This window comes from Mya arenaria, chromosome 5 (genome assembly GCF_026914265.1).
Source record: "Mya arenaria isolate MELC-2E11 chromosome 5, ASM2691426v1".
Taxonomy (NCBI): Eukaryota; Metazoa; Mollusca; class Bivalvia; order Myida; family Myidae; genus Mya; species Mya arenaria.
The window spans coordinates 31,698,701-31,716,919 of NC_069126.1; the positions used below are offsets into that span (position 1 = coordinate 31,698,701).

The 18,219-nt window shown below is 32.4% G+C and overlaps 1 protein-coding gene across 4 annotated transcripts in view; it reads left to right on the top strand.

Annotated features, from left to right (window-relative positions):
- Positions 1–18,219, top strand: part of LOC128234779 (homeobox protein LOX2-like) — a 73,203-nt gene that overhangs the window by 13,128 nt on the left and 41,856 nt on the right. The window contains exons 1-2 of one of the 4 annotated variants that reach the window (XM_052949298.1): positions 940–1,328; positions 6,547–6,950. In XM_052949298.1, the coding sequence (XP_052805258.1) occupies positions 6,608–6,950 (343 nt within the window). In that variant the 5' untranslated portion in view covers positions 940–1,328; positions 6,547–6,607. Of the gene's footprint in view, positions 1–939; positions 1,329–4,446; positions 4,528–6,392; positions 6,951–18,219 lie in introns of those variants that run through there. The other 3 variants (XM_052949297.1, XM_052949296.1, XM_052949295.1) reach the window with 3 other exon arrangements.

Genomic DNA, 18,219 nt, shown 5'->3' on the forward strand with positions numbered 1-18,219 from the left:
AAAATTTTCATTTCATTGTAACGTCTCATCTAGTTTAATATTGAAGATGAAATTTGCTGAAATTGTATTGCTTCTTGACATTGTACAATTATGTGTTTTTGTAAAACAAATTGAATTCAGATGATTCTTTGAAATTCAATATTTTTTCTCAATCTGTCAGATTGTAGACTCGAAAAAGAGATTGTTCGTAATCATGAACTCAGGGCTAGGTTGCTTAACCTTGCCATCGCTTTACAACAAATTCCATGCAGCGGTACGTTAGCTTAGAAAGAAGCCTTAGTCAGATTCTTAACGTAAGGAGCTCTCTGACAAAGCGTTATGTAAGTCGTTCACCGCTAAGCAGCTCATCCATGTATAGTCCTATTTTGAACACTTTTGAAACAGTTTCAATCCACTCGAAACTCCCTTTTTCATCGTTCGGGGGTAGTTTTTTTGTCGCAGTCAGAAATGTGACCCCTTGGTATATTAAGACAGAAAGAGTCATTACCTTTAAGTAATTTTTAATTCAAATATAAATACAAAACATCTATATGTACCGATGTGACCAAATATGTAATCAGTGTTTATGATTATAAATAAAGAAAGAAATAAGCATAACAATGACTTCACACCTCATGTATAACAACAAACATATCAATAAGAGGTTATAAAAATTTCACAAACATACATGCGTCATAAAACGCAGTCAAACTTAAGTTACAAATTTTATTGCGCCACCAGAGTATAACATAATCAATATATTGCACGAGTATATCGAACAATACATGCATACATAATTATAAAACATGATTGGTAACTATATATAAATAGAAATAATGTTTATCACTAAAAACAAGTATTTGATACCAATGTTTATTCAATTGATAATGATTAAATTTTGATAGATATAAACCTTCATATATATAATTATTTTCTCAAGTCTGAAATTCAAGGATATGACATGATCACTTAGTTAAAACACATTAACCTGTTTTGTTATACTGTGAGAAACGCAATTAAACCTTCATTTTACCTTTCAACCATAAATTAAATGACTCGACGTCCTAATGTGACTTTTCAAACTTCAATTTCATCAAAGAAATAATTTGGAAAAAAATAATCACTTTAAGTTTACTATATCAAAGTAAACTAAGTATGAAAGTAAAAGACATTTATCATTCGCCATTGCGCTGGCTGTACACTTGCCGGTGGCGAATGTGTTATAACGAATAATGGCCGACCTCACGCATAAAATGTAAACAAGGAGAAAAATTACTACGCGTGAGAAATGCGGTTGTTCTTTCGTCTTAAATTGTTATTGTACAAGCTTTTAATGTCTTCGATGAAAGGTAGAGTGATATATTTTTAATTTGATTATTATGCGATGGTTAAAGGGTTAATATCTAATGTATTTTGTAAGGTAATGTGAAATAACAATACGTATCGAATGGTTGTGTTTACCTTGTAGACACGAATGGCGTTACATACGGGTACTCGGGTGTATATTTATTATTTTATACAATGGAATGTGGTCTTTTACGCGAGTATACTATATATATATTTTTGCCAGCAAAAACATCTGACGAATAATGCATCCACGGTAACTTGTTTATAAAGTAAAAAGGAATCAAGCAAGCAACTTATTTCACCCAACTGAAGCCATAAATAACTTGGGCTGTCCGCGCCAAGATTGAGGAGAGAAATAGTTACCATTTATCATCATTAGTAAGCGTTTATTCGCAACACATCTGGTGGGAAGAAAAATGAGTTTATTATTCCTAAACAAACCTCAGTATGTTTTAAAACTTACATAATAAAAGTGATTTTTTATGATTTTTTACTAAGTTAAGGAATAAATAATATATTTGTTTGATTTTTATTAATTAATTTATCAATGAATTTCCATTTATTTTGACTTGCAACTTAGCTGTAATATAAAATGTTTTATAATTTAGGCTTAATAAATTAAAATGGTTTGGCAGTAATTTTTAATATTATTTTATATCTTTTTAAATTGTATAAAAACACAAAAATAGTATTTTATTGACCAAGAATAAATATTTTGAATTTTGGATGGAATCAAGTTTTGTGTTTTTATTATAATAAAAAAAACCCACACATTTAATATAAACTATATATCATGGAACAAAAACTGATTGTGATTTTTTATGAAGAAATTTGTAAAAAAATAATATACAAATGACCCATTTAAATATCTGAACAAAGTATAAACCTTAATAAAATTTTATGCAATTAAAAAAAGAAATGATATCTTTTCGGCAGAAGTTCTTATTTGTATCTTAAATGATATAAAGAAGTATCTTTTTTAAATTTAAAGGGCAGAAAAATATAAGGTTAATAGTCCATTATTTATATTTTTAATATATGGAATTATTTTAATTAATACATTTCCGAAACATATTAAAATATTTAAAAAAGGAAAGATATTTAATGTTTTATTTTCAAATGTCGCTAATCAAATAATTTGTTGCCCATGAAATAATATCTCTATAAAATAATTTAATCAATCAATGTATAAAAAATAGCGCAAATGAAAATCTAAATATTAAGAAATGCTCTTTATAATAATAAGAAAAAAATGATAGAAACACGATAGCTCTATAACATACACTTATTACGGTTTTTAATCAAAAAGTAACAATTTAATTGTTATTTTATAGACATATCGTTTTGCGCAACAAAACGCTATCTCGGGTAAATGATTGAAAGTTCATTAAATTATTTATTAATCAAAGTGTTGATAAGGCAAATAAACTTTCATATGTCTGAATAAAACATCGCGCAAAGGCTTGGGAGAGTCTGATAAAATGGTTTATGATCTTTTGGAGATACTTGTCGGCACTGAAATATTAAATAGATATTAAAATGTCCGGTGTTATTTCATATTTTCCGACCTGGGACAATAAAATGATAACAAGGGAGAAAATAAAAGAAAATAACCGGCAAAATGATGCTGCTGATGTCCTGTTGAAAGGAAATAACGCTTGTTAACTTAATGGCCAGTCAAATATTATTGTATTAAATTTGCAGGAATAGTTTACTGTTTGTTTGTGAGTGTTTTTTTTTTTTAAATGAATGACATATCAAAGATACATTTATCATTAATCAAATTTCTTTCTTGAACTGTTAATTTTTGATTGGGGCCTTACGGTCACTGAATTTTCAAATAAAATTTAAATCGAGTGATAATAAATATATAGATGAATTTAAGTTACCTTAAATTTTATAAGAACCATATCGAAGGAACGTTTTCGCAACAATTCATAAAAAAAGATGTGAGAAATTGTTAAAAGTCTACAACGACTAGTTAGTTACACAATTTGTTATAATGTACCGAAATAACAAGAATTGCATAAAACCAAACAACACATTGCCTTTACGCAGAAAAGTACATGTACATTTTGCCACGTAAATATAATCACTTTCGTTTCTGTTTTATATTCCTGTCCGAGAATGACGTAGTTTGTGTAAGCGGCCTTCGTGAATTCACTTGTACACACACACTCGTTACACAATTTCTTTTTGTATTTCATGCACACATATGCTCATGAAGTATCTATTAGTAAGAATCAAAAGTCCAGTGTTTTCTATGTAAACAATCAAAAACGATCAAACACCGCCACACACGCGAATGTGAAGATAACCAGAATACCATTGTAAACAAATATCCACTCCAATGTGGTCTTGTTATTAGAATAATGAAACAATCTAGGAGCAGTATTTTTCCCAAAAGGCATCTTGTTAAACGTTAAATTTACAAAATCCCGTACGAGGTGAATACTTGTATAATTTCCACAAAACTAACGCAGGTGCCCGTTTCAAAACGTTATATTTACTGGCGAGGGAAGGTTTATGGCCCCACAAATATTTGTACGGATGACCTCGTCGAATAGGACATAAAACGTCTCCATCGCCTCATAATTATAGAAATATTACCTTCCCCGCTTTTAAGTCTTGTTTTATTGAAACAACGAGCGAAATAAAATACAGTATTCTATGGTAGTTAAATTGTGGTTCTCAAGAGTCAATTGGCCGAATATCACCGAAACTTAATACAAAAACGAGGGTCTTGACTTTATTCGCTTTACTGATTTTCAAATAAAAACGTGATAATGTGGCTACACAAGTTGATGTAAACTGGTCATATATTTCTATCAGTGATCTTTTGAGCCATGAAATGAGCAACTGTAGTGTATTCCATTTTTTTTGTCTCAAGCCCGGAACCATGTCCCCGCTAAACATGGGAGTATGTTGATTTCATTTCAAACGCCTCAAAATTTTGAATAAGACATGACGTCCCCATTGTTTATGGTTTCAATATGATAATAGGTTTGCCTGAATGCGAATAATTGTTGTGATTAGAAGCAAATTATGGAAATAATTCCCTATCTCGTTATATTAAATTTTAGTATGAGCAATGACATTTAATGTTTTTTCATCATAGTGAACACATTGATTTCCATAAACGTCGAATCTTATTATCGTCCGACATGTCGATTGAATGTGATTTTCTACACAAAGTATAAGGTACCTCTATAATTTTATTAATTTCACTTACGTTTTAATTTCATTTGGTATTCAAATATTTGTATGTTTATATTGATTTTAAGAAAATGTGACAAAGATTTGCAATTATTTCAGTTATTGTAATATTTATATAACCGATTATTTAATAATTAAATTACATTTGCTTCATTTGTTGTTTATTAGTATTGTCTTTTGCATAAAATAGTTCAATTCAATATGCATTTGTTATAAGAATTTAAAGTTTCACACTTTACAAAATAATTAATACAAAAATGATAATATATTTGTATAGCTTTATTTCTTTCAAATATTGATGATGATGATGATGATGATGATGATGATGATGATGATGATGATAATAATAATAATAATAATAATAATAATAATAATAATAATAATAATAATAATAATAATAATTATAATAATGATAATAATGATAATAAAAATAACTATTATAATAAATAATAATTATTTTAAAAAGAGTGATCATTATAGTCATAATAAATAATAAAAGGTAACAATTATAATAGGTATTAATAACAATTATAATAATGATAATAAGAGTTATAGTAATAATAATAATAATAATAATAATAATAATAATGATGATGATGATGATGATGATGATGATGATGATGATGATGATGATGATGATGGTGATTATGATGATATGAGAATGATATGAGAATGATGATAATATGATTATGATGATAAAAATCATAATAATAATAATAATAATAATAATAATAATAATAATAATAATAATAATAATAATAATGATAATAATAAAATTACTACTACTTCTACTACTACTACTACTACTACTACTACTACTACTACTACTACTACTACTACTACTACTACTACTACTACTACTACTACTACTACTACTACTACTACTACTACTACTACTACTACTAATACTACTACTACTACTACTACTAATAATAATAATAATAGTGATAAAAAATATTTCATAACAATAAATTACTGAAACTATGAAACAAATCAATCAATATCTGCATAAAAAACAATAAATAATAATCAGCGATCCGAATAACATAATAATACACTCAGCCTATATTTCTGTATCGCCGCTAACAAGCAAGGTTGACCCGAAGACGGGGCATGACTAAATCCTATTGACACACCATTTTACACGTTTAAATAATCTTTTAACACGCAAATAATTATATCAAATCACCTGAAGAGAAACCATAGGTGTTCCGAAACACATAAACCGAGAGATATTTTCCCTTCAACGGTAGAAACGAAATGAAAAGTTGCGAGAGAAGGTTTTAATGCTCGCGGAGTCATTAAACTGGATATAAGGCTGTATAAAAACAGGCATAAAGTCGGCGCATACTAAATATTGCAAGTATAAACTATGGCTTCAACAATCCGATTCAGAATTTACAATGTTGATAAAAGCTAATTCCTTGAGATTCATACGTAAATTCCTTAGTATACCTCGGCAGGCCATATTGTAACGTATACAGTTTGAAAAATGGGTAAATAATAGGTTCAACGTCAGATAAACTCTTTGAAGTGCCGATTTATAGCATGCACAGATGACCCTATTGGAGCACGCTTTCATTTCCTATTTCGCCTGTCTAGCTTCAAAGTAAATGGAGACTGTACAGTATACCTAAATTAAAAATATTTGTAATCATTTGTTTATATTATCACCGAATACGCTACGAGGGGACTTGTGGCTTTCGAAAGTATCTACGCAACAGCGTTCATTTGTAGGGACTATTTTCTCTGGCGGAGGAATCGATTCAGAGTGTTGAAGCGTCTCGAGGTTACGCGGGGTCAAACTTCTCGTAATTCTGATTGGATGTAGGGAAATGTGCATGGTTATCTTCTGTCTTGCCTGCAGATCTTTCACGAAACTGAGTGATTTTCTACTCTTTAATATTTTTTCACTAGATAGATGGTTTCGCTATCCATAAACAGTGTTGAAAGGGATAAAAGTAGTTTAGTTGCGCAAGACATGAGCTCATATTTACCTTTAAGGCACAGCGGAAGTGGACGACCCGGGGAGCACGAGATTCACGGGACCGAAAACGCGGGCTACATGGACCATTTCCTGAATATTCCCGACATCTGTCCTAGCGGAGCGGACTACCGTTCATCGCGCTATTATATGAACTCTTACCAGGCGGAACAATGCCGCATGGAAGCGTTGCAGCAACGGAACCACGACCTCCGGATGGGGCTCCAGGGCCGCCCACCCTTCTACCCCAACATGAGCGTCGCCTCGAATTTGACAAACATCCGCTTCCGGGATAATATGGTGGACGGATTGCCGATGAATAACAACAAAAATGAGCCCATGAGCCCTGGATGCGCCCCTGGGCTCCCTCCCGGTGACGCTGATGGACCACCGCCCTCCTTTTACCCATGGATGTCTATAGTAGGTCAGTATGATGCATGCTCTTTATGATGAATTTTAGCAATAACTGAAATATAAATAAATGTATGGTCCTCAATTTGCTGATTAAATTTCCATTAAACAAAGGATGTATGTATTTAGTTTCTCTAGGTGTTATGTACATGACATTAAATTCATATAACCTGATAGAAAGGTGTGAATTATACGGCGTTTTAAAAAGGAAATATGAGTAATATATTTGTCCTATTAAAAATATGAATATGATCCTGGAATACTCATTAGCTTTACCATTTTTCATCTTTAAACATTTTAGAACTACAAGTTATGTTTTATGGGGCTAAGATCAACGTTTATTATCATAAATATGTACTGTATATTTTCTTGACTCTAGCGTTCCAATTAAACCACAAAATGTGTTAAAATATTTCGCATAAAATTCACTGCTTTTATATTTTAATACACATTAGGTCGCCATGAACTGGGTGTATATATTTCATTATTGTTGCAAAAATATTATCCAGACTCGATAATAATCATACTAAACTTTGTCATTAAATAAACAGCTGCTTTTAAAGATTTAAAAGAAAGATAAAAAAACATACATTAAGAAAAAATCAAAGAAAATCTTTAAACATTTCAGTGTATTCATTAATTTTGTTGGATTGTTTTAACAAAAAGAGGCGACAATATTTACTGTTCAGTTCACAATTATAGGATAAATACCATTCGATCACCTAATTTTATTCAGTTTTAAATGAAAGGAATTCAACTGCAGTTAATTCAAATAGCAGTGTACTTAACGCAATGATTTTCGTTTACTTCGAAGTTATGGCATGTAGGGTGTAATATTATTACCACCATTGCTATTATACGGCCTTTTTATGTCAATAAATTTAGATTTCACGGGATAACATCGCTTAAAGGGCAATTACAAATATTTTATTAAAAGAATGGCGGTATCTTTGTAAACCACCTTTTTATCCTTTTATAAAAAAATCGGTAGTAGTAAAACTTGCACAGTTCGTGCGATGACACTTCTTATTTCAGACGGTTTAGCTGTTTTGATGGAAATGAATACAATTTGTGATACGAGTAACTCATTGCTTTGAGAATACCGATTTCTTTTAAATATTTCTATTCTCTAAATCGCATAAATCACTAAATACGATCTTTTCCTTTTATTCTTTGACTTCAAAGACTGTTCAAAGTTTCAATTAACGCGGTTACGTTAATAAAATGTAGCCATAAGAGACTAGTATATGTCTCATTTGGAAAGACCAGTTAAATTATTTCCTGAAGGATTTCATAATTATTTCACAAAAAAGGCTTAAAATATTAATCAGAGTCATATTTTTGTGATGAAAATTTGATAATTTTTAGACAAATGAAAAAATATCGATATATGTAAATACTCATATATATGTGTAAATATTCATACACACAGGGTACAGTAGGTAGAAAATTCATATCTCTAAAAGCACCTTTCTATAATCATCTCTCTAAAAGCACATCAAATATTGCTCCCCCTGAGCCAACTTCTGACCACTGTTCGCAAGAAGAGTGTATAAGGGTTATAACATTTCCTAATGAAACATAGCCTTTGGCATATTAATTTTTTGGAGGTGAATATTTTCCCATCAGAATTTGCATATTATTGATCTCATGTGACAGGAATCTTATAATCAATGAATTATGATATGTATTGTTTATACGAAAAAAGTAATACCCTTATCACTGTAACATTATCCTTGGGTACCCATTAATCATTAAATGTATCATTTTATATGAAACACCCAAACGCCATATAACTGATATTACAAACACAACATAACTTTGAAATAAAACACCTCTTAAAAATGTATAATTGTCTAGACATTGGTGCTTCAAATCTTAAATTCTAGGCTTAAAATCCAGTGAGTTGGTCTTATATCCTTAAGACCCTAAGGTTTAAACACAGTTTCTTACATCTTTAAAATGCGTGTAACATTGTTTAATGCTTCGTCAATTTTTTGTAACAATATATGGCCGATTTCCATAACATCTTGAAATTCATACACTTTTAATCATATTCACCCCGACTGACTTATACCTGAGACGCGTTCTGAAAGATCTTTGTTGCTTTTTTATTGTGTTCAAGACATAATGCTAAGTGCACCAGAAACGCAATCCTTCTACATCAATATAATGATTATAAAATCATAGAAATCAATAAATCGAATACCACAATGAAGAATGCTTAAATTACAGACCATATGTTTAATGGTGGTTGTCAATTTTGTCAATTTCCTCCGACGAGATAAATATATATAATTTAAGGAGTTCGACCCACAACTATAAGGTAACTCTTTGTTAGTTTCATAAACCTTTATGTTAATTATTAATAACTGATGATGTTTTCATAAGACTTTAGTATCATTTGAAAGGGTTTAGCTTACTGGGCTGGTATTCAATACTGCTCTTATTTGGATCTAAGAACGATGTAGCAAATCGGATTACTTGTTATTAATAACTGACCAATAGCGAAGCAAATCAAAGTTCAATATAAGGTACACTATTGCAGCAGCTGTAGAACTAAGGGTAAGGGTAGCAGCAGCAGCATTGAATGAAGCATAAACAACAACAACAGCACCACCACCAACATCAGATTTGTAGCAGTTTTGATGAAAGTAGTATAGATAAATTAAGAAGTTTCATTTTTCTTTCTCTAAAAATTAAACAATAGAACACAACAACAATTAGTCACATACAGGTTATAGGAACTTTTTTTAAAGTTTCAATTAAATTACATAACATAATTTCATGGATAAATAATAATTTATTGGGCATCATAATCAGGGAAATCAGCACTTTATACAAACAAAACAAAACAAAATTCGTTCCATCATTTTCGCTACACAGCGAGATAGTTTGACAATATTAGTATAAGTTAACCTTTAATATAAAATATATAGTTATCGGCCTTTAATACGAATATCTATTGGGTTTTATAAATAATCAAACTTAGTTCTTTTTAATAATGTATGCATAATTTCTTAAGATTTTGAAATTTAGAATTTCATGGGCATGTATAAACGCTTGGAAGACCTACTTTCGTGCCAAGTGAAACAAAAACAATAAATTATATGAAAGCTTTCTTTGTTAATTCATACGATCTTAAAGACACCCGCCTTAGTAATTCCAGACAAATTCCACAGAGAGTTAGAGGAATGATTTATAAACGAAAAACCATCAACCAGCATCTAAGGTTTTTCATCAAAACTTTAGTTGTGTTGTGTTTTTCTTATGGTGATCTTTTCTTGGTAAAATTCAATCCATTAATAAGTTTTTATAATAGAAATTGTATACAGCAATGTCTATTTTTAGCTATAAGTTGATCCTTACATATTGAACATCTCAGAAGCGCGATCATTACGTTTTGTGTACGCAACTTTGTAAGAAGTGAAAACATATTGTTCTCAACGTACAGTTGAGTGCATTGTGAATGTATATATATGCATTTGGCAACGATCATGTTAATGTTTATGCCTTATAAAAGTCCTGTTCTGTCCTGTCTGTTCATTGTCATAGATGTCACAATTTGTGACGATATCTTTATTATTAACGCAATTGTAAACAACAATTTATGAAAGAACAGAACAGAACAGACCATTTATTTACCAGAGGATCATAGACCCATGTTGCCGAATATCATACAAAAATGGCGACAAGTACAAAACAAGTGTAAATATTTATACATATATATGCATTTTCGTGCACTACAGAAAACATATAATATAACTTACAATAATCAAAATTTTAAAATATCTGGCTTAACATAATTTGTATGAAGTATAACATTGTCCAGTCCCTCTTTTTCTCTCTTCATCTGACTTCATTCCTTTTTTTATTTAAAAAAATCAATATCGAACCATTGTTTAACCAGATAACTCAATTTCATTGGTTTAGACTAACCACAATATGTCCGAAAGCAGTTTGAATGAATGTCGGAAGAGAGACATTACATAAGCCTGAAGCTTTCTGCTTAATTATGTCAATAACATTGACGCATCTGTGCATAATACATTTTTCCAAACCGCGTATAGTTCTAAAATTGTATTCGTTTGGTTGCTCTTAACGTTTGTATACTTACACTTTTATTATGTATTTATATACAAACTGTTTGAACTCATGTCTAGGTTTTTAGAACTTTAGTCAGCATTGAGCATGTGAACAGGCGTGAAGAAAATCCAGAGATCTATAAATGAATAATTAATCCATCTTGTTGAGATGTGTCATACACTTAAATAACATTGTTTTCCTTATGTGCTCGTGTGAGCTGTGTGAAGTTAGCTAAACATTGGACATTATACTTTCAAAGTGTGAATGTCGTGCTGGCGCGAGATATGACATTCAAAAATGAATGTCGTGCTTGCACGAAATTAGTCAATGCCGACACGACCTTCATTTTTCATATGCCCTGTGTCGTGCCAGCTGGACAATCATTTTTTGAATGTCCAATATCAAATGTCTTGCTGTCACGGCATTCGTATTTTGAATGTCAAATGTCGTATGTTTTTGCTAACTTCACACAGCCGACCAAGTGACCAAGTGACCAAGTGACCCTTAACTGGCGCGTATATATTTACATGTACTTATAAATAGTAAAATTTACTGAACATATATAATCAAGAACTGTAACATTTATGTAACAACGAGGTATCGAAGTCGGTACAAACAGGTTTTCTGTATGGTTATTTTTATGTCATGTGAAAATATATTCATTTTATTACAAATACCATCCAGATTATCGTAAGATTATTTATGATTCTGCTCGCAATTGACTCCAAAATATAGTAATAATTAGACGAACCGAAAAAGCATTCATGTGAATTGAGTAACAAACAAATGTACCATCCTTCATTCTTGCCGGTGCAAATCACAAGTTAGAGCCTATCATAAAATCATACCAATTATGAAATCAATATCGACATTTAACAACCTCAAAGTAGGGTTGAAGTTGTCCGATTGGCGCAGTGGTTAGCGCACTCACCTCTCATCTATTCGACCCGGGTTCGATTCCCTGCCTGGGCGCATGTGAGTATGGTTTGTGGTCACCAAGCCGGACGCCGTTTATTCCGGTTTTCCCCACAACACTATAACACACTCTTGCATTACATGTAACAATAACTTGCTTCACAGTCGTTGTTAATATATAATGTTTAAAGTACTGTAAATCCAACCTATTATCGTACAAATTATGAAAACAATATCGACATTTAATAACCTTATGGTTCTCAAGCTCCTGTATGAATTATTTTGGAAAAACGTCACCCAGTTTGAATTTAATCTTTTAAACATGCGTGCCCCTGTAAACTGTTTTCATCGTGTACCGGAAGTATTTATGAAACTGTAGTCGGACTCGGTTGAAAAATTAGGCATTACTAATTACTTATTAAAGGACCGAGTGGGTGAGGGCAGGGGGATACACCCAAATACTTGTTTGACTAAAGATTTTTCTTAAGACAACCTCTGCTTCTATAAGATTTATATAATTTGTGAATTAGATTGCTTCTTTAAGTTAGGCACAATATTATTCCCAGAACGAAATGAGGGTCCGTTAAATCTAAAAGCAAAATTTGCTGTTTTGCAATATGAACTGTTATATTTTCATACATATTATTTTTAAAAGCAATCAATGACATATCACATGACAAAAATGAAATTTTCTGTTGCATAAAGCATTATATACATGTATTTCCAGACGAACCACACCCATGCACATAACAAATCTGCTTTTTTTATATGTGAATGCTGTACATCGAGACCATAGATATGTATAAATGCCGTTCCCGGACAGTACTGGACCGATACGCGAATACAGATCCTAGTTCAATATTTTCACTTGAGTCAATAAAATCTTAGGCGCGATGGTAAAAAGAGGGGGCGGGCGGTGATGAAAATATATCAATTAATTTATAGTCGCGTAACAAATTTATCGTTTGAATATATGGCTTTAGGGCTTGTGCTTATAGCATCCATTATATGATTAAAATGTACTGTTTGCAATGAAATAAAAGTTAATACTCTGTGCACCATTTATGCCCTTCAGGAAATTAGTAATATTTATTGATAATTACATAATTACAAACGGGTAATCGTAACTAATCGGCTACTCCCGTAAAGCTCGGAAGATATGTCGTTGGATAATCGGCTATTCCCGTAAAGCTCGGAAGATATGTCGTTAGATAATCGGCTATTCCCGGAAAGCTCAAAAGATATGTCGTTAGATAATCGGCTATTCCGGAAAAGCTCGGAAGAAATGTCGTTGGATAATCGGCTTTTCACGGAATTCTCGGAGGAAATGTATTTGGATAATAGCCGAGAGTCTTCCGGTTGTACAAAATGTAACGAAAGTTCCCTAGGATTGTATTCAATAATAAACTTTGGTCTAACTTAAGTTTAAGAGTAGAATCTGAGTGTTTTAATAAGACTGTGCAAATGTATAGCCAGTTCACTGAATGGAATCACTGAGGAATATTTATTAAGGATAAGGATAAGAAATATATCAAATACTGCCGTATTGACACATATTGAGCTATGTATTATATCGTCTAAATCATAATCTTTAAAATGAAATGGATGAAAGGCCCACAAAACATTTTTCTTGTGAAAGCACATAAACGATATTAGGAATACAATTTAATAAAACTGTTTCACAGGAAGGGCGTAATACCAATGTGTATCAAATATACCGACGGATCCTTTTTTAGGGGACTTTTTTGTGCAATAACGGAAGGCGGCCATTAACAAAATTATATCGCTCCTTGAAAACAGTTTTTATAATTCTCTTTCATTTCCCGGAATATGGTTTGCAGTTTACTTGAAATTACACCGTTTTCTTATGATGTTTTTTTTCAGAATTTGTATAATGCTCTTATTTCCTTAAATCCCAGAAGCGGGTTAGCCTACATCAACATATTAAGCGTTCCGTGTTATTACGAAACGCATTATTATGGCTACGATGCCTTATTAACACAATACCTCATTGCTAGAAGGGTCTTTCATTGCCGTTTTATACCCAAACGATCGTCTAGTTGAACATTTAATGCCTTTTTAAGACGGGTTCTCCTCACATAATAACGGCAATGTTTCAGCTACGCTTTCCTCTGGCAATTAATTAAGATCGTTGCGGCATTTATCGTGTGTAAAAAGAAATGAATACTTGTCATAAAAGTATCATCCTATGAAGGTCGAGGTGATCTTTATTAGTGTTTAACAAAACTCTTGTACATAAACAATGTTTTAATTTTACATATACAAACGAGTTAAAGGTAGTTCAAATTATTTAAAATTAAATAAAAATATATCAAAAAAACTATTTCAGGGCTGATATTTATTATAGTTCTTAATTGGAACTAAAAACGATGTAGCTAATCGGATTACTAACTGACCAATAGAGTAAATGAAGTCAAAGATGAATGACCACTAGATTGACTTGAGTTGAGTATTGAATACCACTCCAGAGCTTGGTGAATGTGTCTTATATAGTTATATCAGAATATTCAGTTTTCTAGTATAACAACTCGTATTTAATCCATTACCTTTTAATGCGTTAATTAATTTCTTGTGTTTGAACAGTGTTTAATTAAAATAACAATCAATAAACACCGACGTGTTCTTAATGTGTAATAAACTAAAATGAAATAGCTTTATTGGACCACAAATTGGCTACAGATTAAACAAAAATGAAATTGTGAACATACAGCATCAAACTTTATATTTTGTACAAAAAAAACGCGGTTCAACTTTTGTGTTGTCAATTAATTTGTATAAATTGTATGCATTCAATTTCCCCCTGCTATTCAAGTTCATGTTTAATTCGCAAATGCGGCTTATTATAAAATGCCATATTGGCCATAAAATGTATAGTCATTGCGACATACATGATAAAAGTGCAATATTGTAAGAGTGCAAAACATATTATTAGTATTTAATATTGATGCATTCTGTGTGTGTGTGTATGTGTTATATTGTGGCACTGTGTTTCTCGTGTCTAATCAGCTGGGATCATTGAGCCTATGGCAACGTTTGTCGTCTGCTGGGCTTGTTCTTGTGGTTCCGGACGTATTATTAAAAGCTGCACTCTCACAGATTGAACGTTTTTGACAACTTATTTTTCTTTGTGCCTTGGAACGAGCCAATTCGTGCGAGAATGCATGGAAACCAGTGATATTTTAGACAACTGTTTCATATCAATGTTCAAAAATGTATGTTGTTAGCATTTTTAGCAATGAAACCTTTTTTTGCTCAAAATGTACGATTTCGGAATTGAATTGTTAAAAATATATTGGGAAGATACACGCGTATCCCCATCCCCCCCCCCCCAACACACCCACGCCATCACTTCAAACCATATTAATTTCAATTAAGAGGGAGGGGCGCATGTCAAAATGTTGCGTCCCTAAGTTACGCCCCCTCTATAGCCAATTCCTGGACCAACCCCTGATACCCGTTATCTTTAAGGATACAAGCCGTTCCTACAATAATCTTAATCTGTTTAATCGTCACAAATGTCAAAAAGTGGATTTGTTTGATTTCTCAACTTTGTGTTTATTATTTGTACTGGTTAAAGTTCAATTCACCAAAATATGAAACAAATAATGAAATGAAGATAATTCCAATTTACGACAAAAATCGATCTTTATTTAAAACGGGTCCCTGCTGTTCGTTATGCATTTTTAAATATATATATATATTGAAAACGCTACCCATGAAATTGAAAGCAAAATATAACCTAAAGATTTCACCCACTTATTAACTTAAAAAAACAACAGGCTAAGTTTAAAAACAGATCTTAGACAATAAAAAAATGTTATTACACTGTATTCTTAATTAAGTAATATATCAAATCCCATGAAACCAAACTTCAAATTATTCTTTTAAATATCTAAAATATGGTATCCAATTTTAGACAAAATACGTCATTATAATGAATTGTGCAAAACTAACGTCGATTAATATTCCATTCCCTCTCGATACATATATCTTCACAGCGGCATGGGTTTTGAAAATAATTGCATGAAATTCATCATTATTTTTGCAGACTGCATGCACATTGCGTTTCAATTAGAGGGGAACATTAACAAATATACATCCTATGAAACCAGCCTTATTCATAACTAATATATAACTGTATTGTTGTTTTGGGCCGGTGGCCTGGGCTGGCATTCAATATTGGTCTTAATTGGATCACAGAACGATGTAGCTAATCGGATTACTTGTTATTAATAACTGACCAAAATGGCGAAAGAAGTTTATCTTGGCTTATATTACTATATTGTTGTCTTTGGTCAGTGGTCTGGGCTGCTATTCAATATTTATCTTAATTGGGTCAGAGAACGATGTAGCTTATCGGATTACTTGTTATTAATAACTGACCAAAATGGCGAAAGAAGTTTATCATGGCTTATATTACTATATTGTTGTCTTTGGTCAGTGGTCTGGGCTGCTATTCAATATTTATCTTAATTGGGTCAGAGAACGATGTAGCTAATCGGATTACTTGTTATTAATAACTGACCAAAATGGCGAAAGAAGTTTATCTTGGCTTATATTACTATATTGTTGTCTTTGGTCAGTGGTCTGGGCTGCTATTCAATATTTATCTTAAATGGGTCTCAGAACGATGTAGCTAATCGGATTACTTGTTATTTATAACTGACCAAAATGGCGAAAGAAGTTTATCTTGGCTTATATTACTATATTGTTGTCTTTGGTCAGTGGTCTGGGCTGCTATTCAATATTTATCTTAAATGGGTCACAGAACGATGTAGCTAATCGGATTAATTGTTTTTAATAACTGACCAAAATGGCGAAAGAAGTTTATCTTGGCTTATATTACTATATTGTTGTCTTTGGTCAGTGGTCTGGGCTGCTATTCAATATTTATCTTAAATGGGTCTCAGAACGATGTAGCTAATCGGATTTATTGTTATTTATAGCTGACCAATAGAGTGAATGAAGTCAATGATGTATGACAATAAGGTTGACTTAAGTTGCATATAAAATACCACACCTGTTCCCTTATAAACTTTTGAGCTTTAACTAAGTACACACGACGGTAACACACCTATCCCGTGGGTGAGAATGGTTGAGGGGTAAAGCAGTATGCATTTCATCCAAGAGGTTGTTTGCTTGAACTCCACCAGGATAATGTTCATTTGACCTCTCAAAAGGGAAATCATTGTTGTGTTCAGGGACTTTAGAGTTCACTTAATTTTAAGATTAGAATCCAAGTGTTTTGATTTGACTGTGTAGCTGGCCAAAGGACTGAATAGAATCATTGTAGTTTGTCAAAGAGGACATGAATAAGAACTGTATAGAATACGGCCACAGTACTTGTGTCTGCTCAGGAAATAGGCTAGAGAAGGAGTCATATCTTCTTACACTGTTTTCACAAGCGAGCAAAAATGAATTGATATAAACTAAATATTGCAAGGCAAACAATAACTATACCGGGTGGGACCAAGTATTCTGTTAGGCTTGTTTGGCTTCCTCGTTTGCTTACGTGTGACGTTAAAGGCCTAGTTTAATCCTTCTATAAGTGACCCCCCACCCCCCCCCCCCCCCCAAAAAAAAAAAAAAAAAAAAAAATCCGTGTATTTGTATACAAACTCTATTTATTGATCTTAATCTTATTGCCTAATTGTCTTATCAGATCTCAAATCTGAGTATCCTGCTGTGCTGTTTCAGCGGTTTCATTATAAAAATGGACCCTAAATGGCCCTGAGCCAAGAAACAAATACACAGGTAATTGGCCCCTACTGTGACACCAGTGCAATTAGCAGGAGATGCACAGCAGGGGATACTCATGTCAAACAATCCTAAAACTAGGTCTTTAAACCCTTTTGATTCATGTTTGGGCATGAGTGTGCTTGTTTTCACAAAACTAGTTTAAACTCCCAGTAAACACACGTCTTGCTGACTGTACCAAAACAAAAACCCAACATTTATTTATGCCTAGTATATGGTATCTTACTTTGTAGTATTGTAACGTTGTGTGTTATGCACCAGTCAATTGTAACCACGCCCCCCCCCCCAGGTCCGGGGTATAGCGGGGACTTTGACTTTCGTTTCAGCCAACCCCGGGTAAAATCCCCGCCCTGCGGGGACAAACATATGGTAAAATCCCTGCCAACTGCCCGCGCACCCCAGGGTCCCTAAGTTAGGCCCAATCCCCGCTATATTTTTGCGAAGACAAAACCACCGCATTCACCCGGCACTGCGGGACCACCTGGAAGGTAAAAACACGGCCC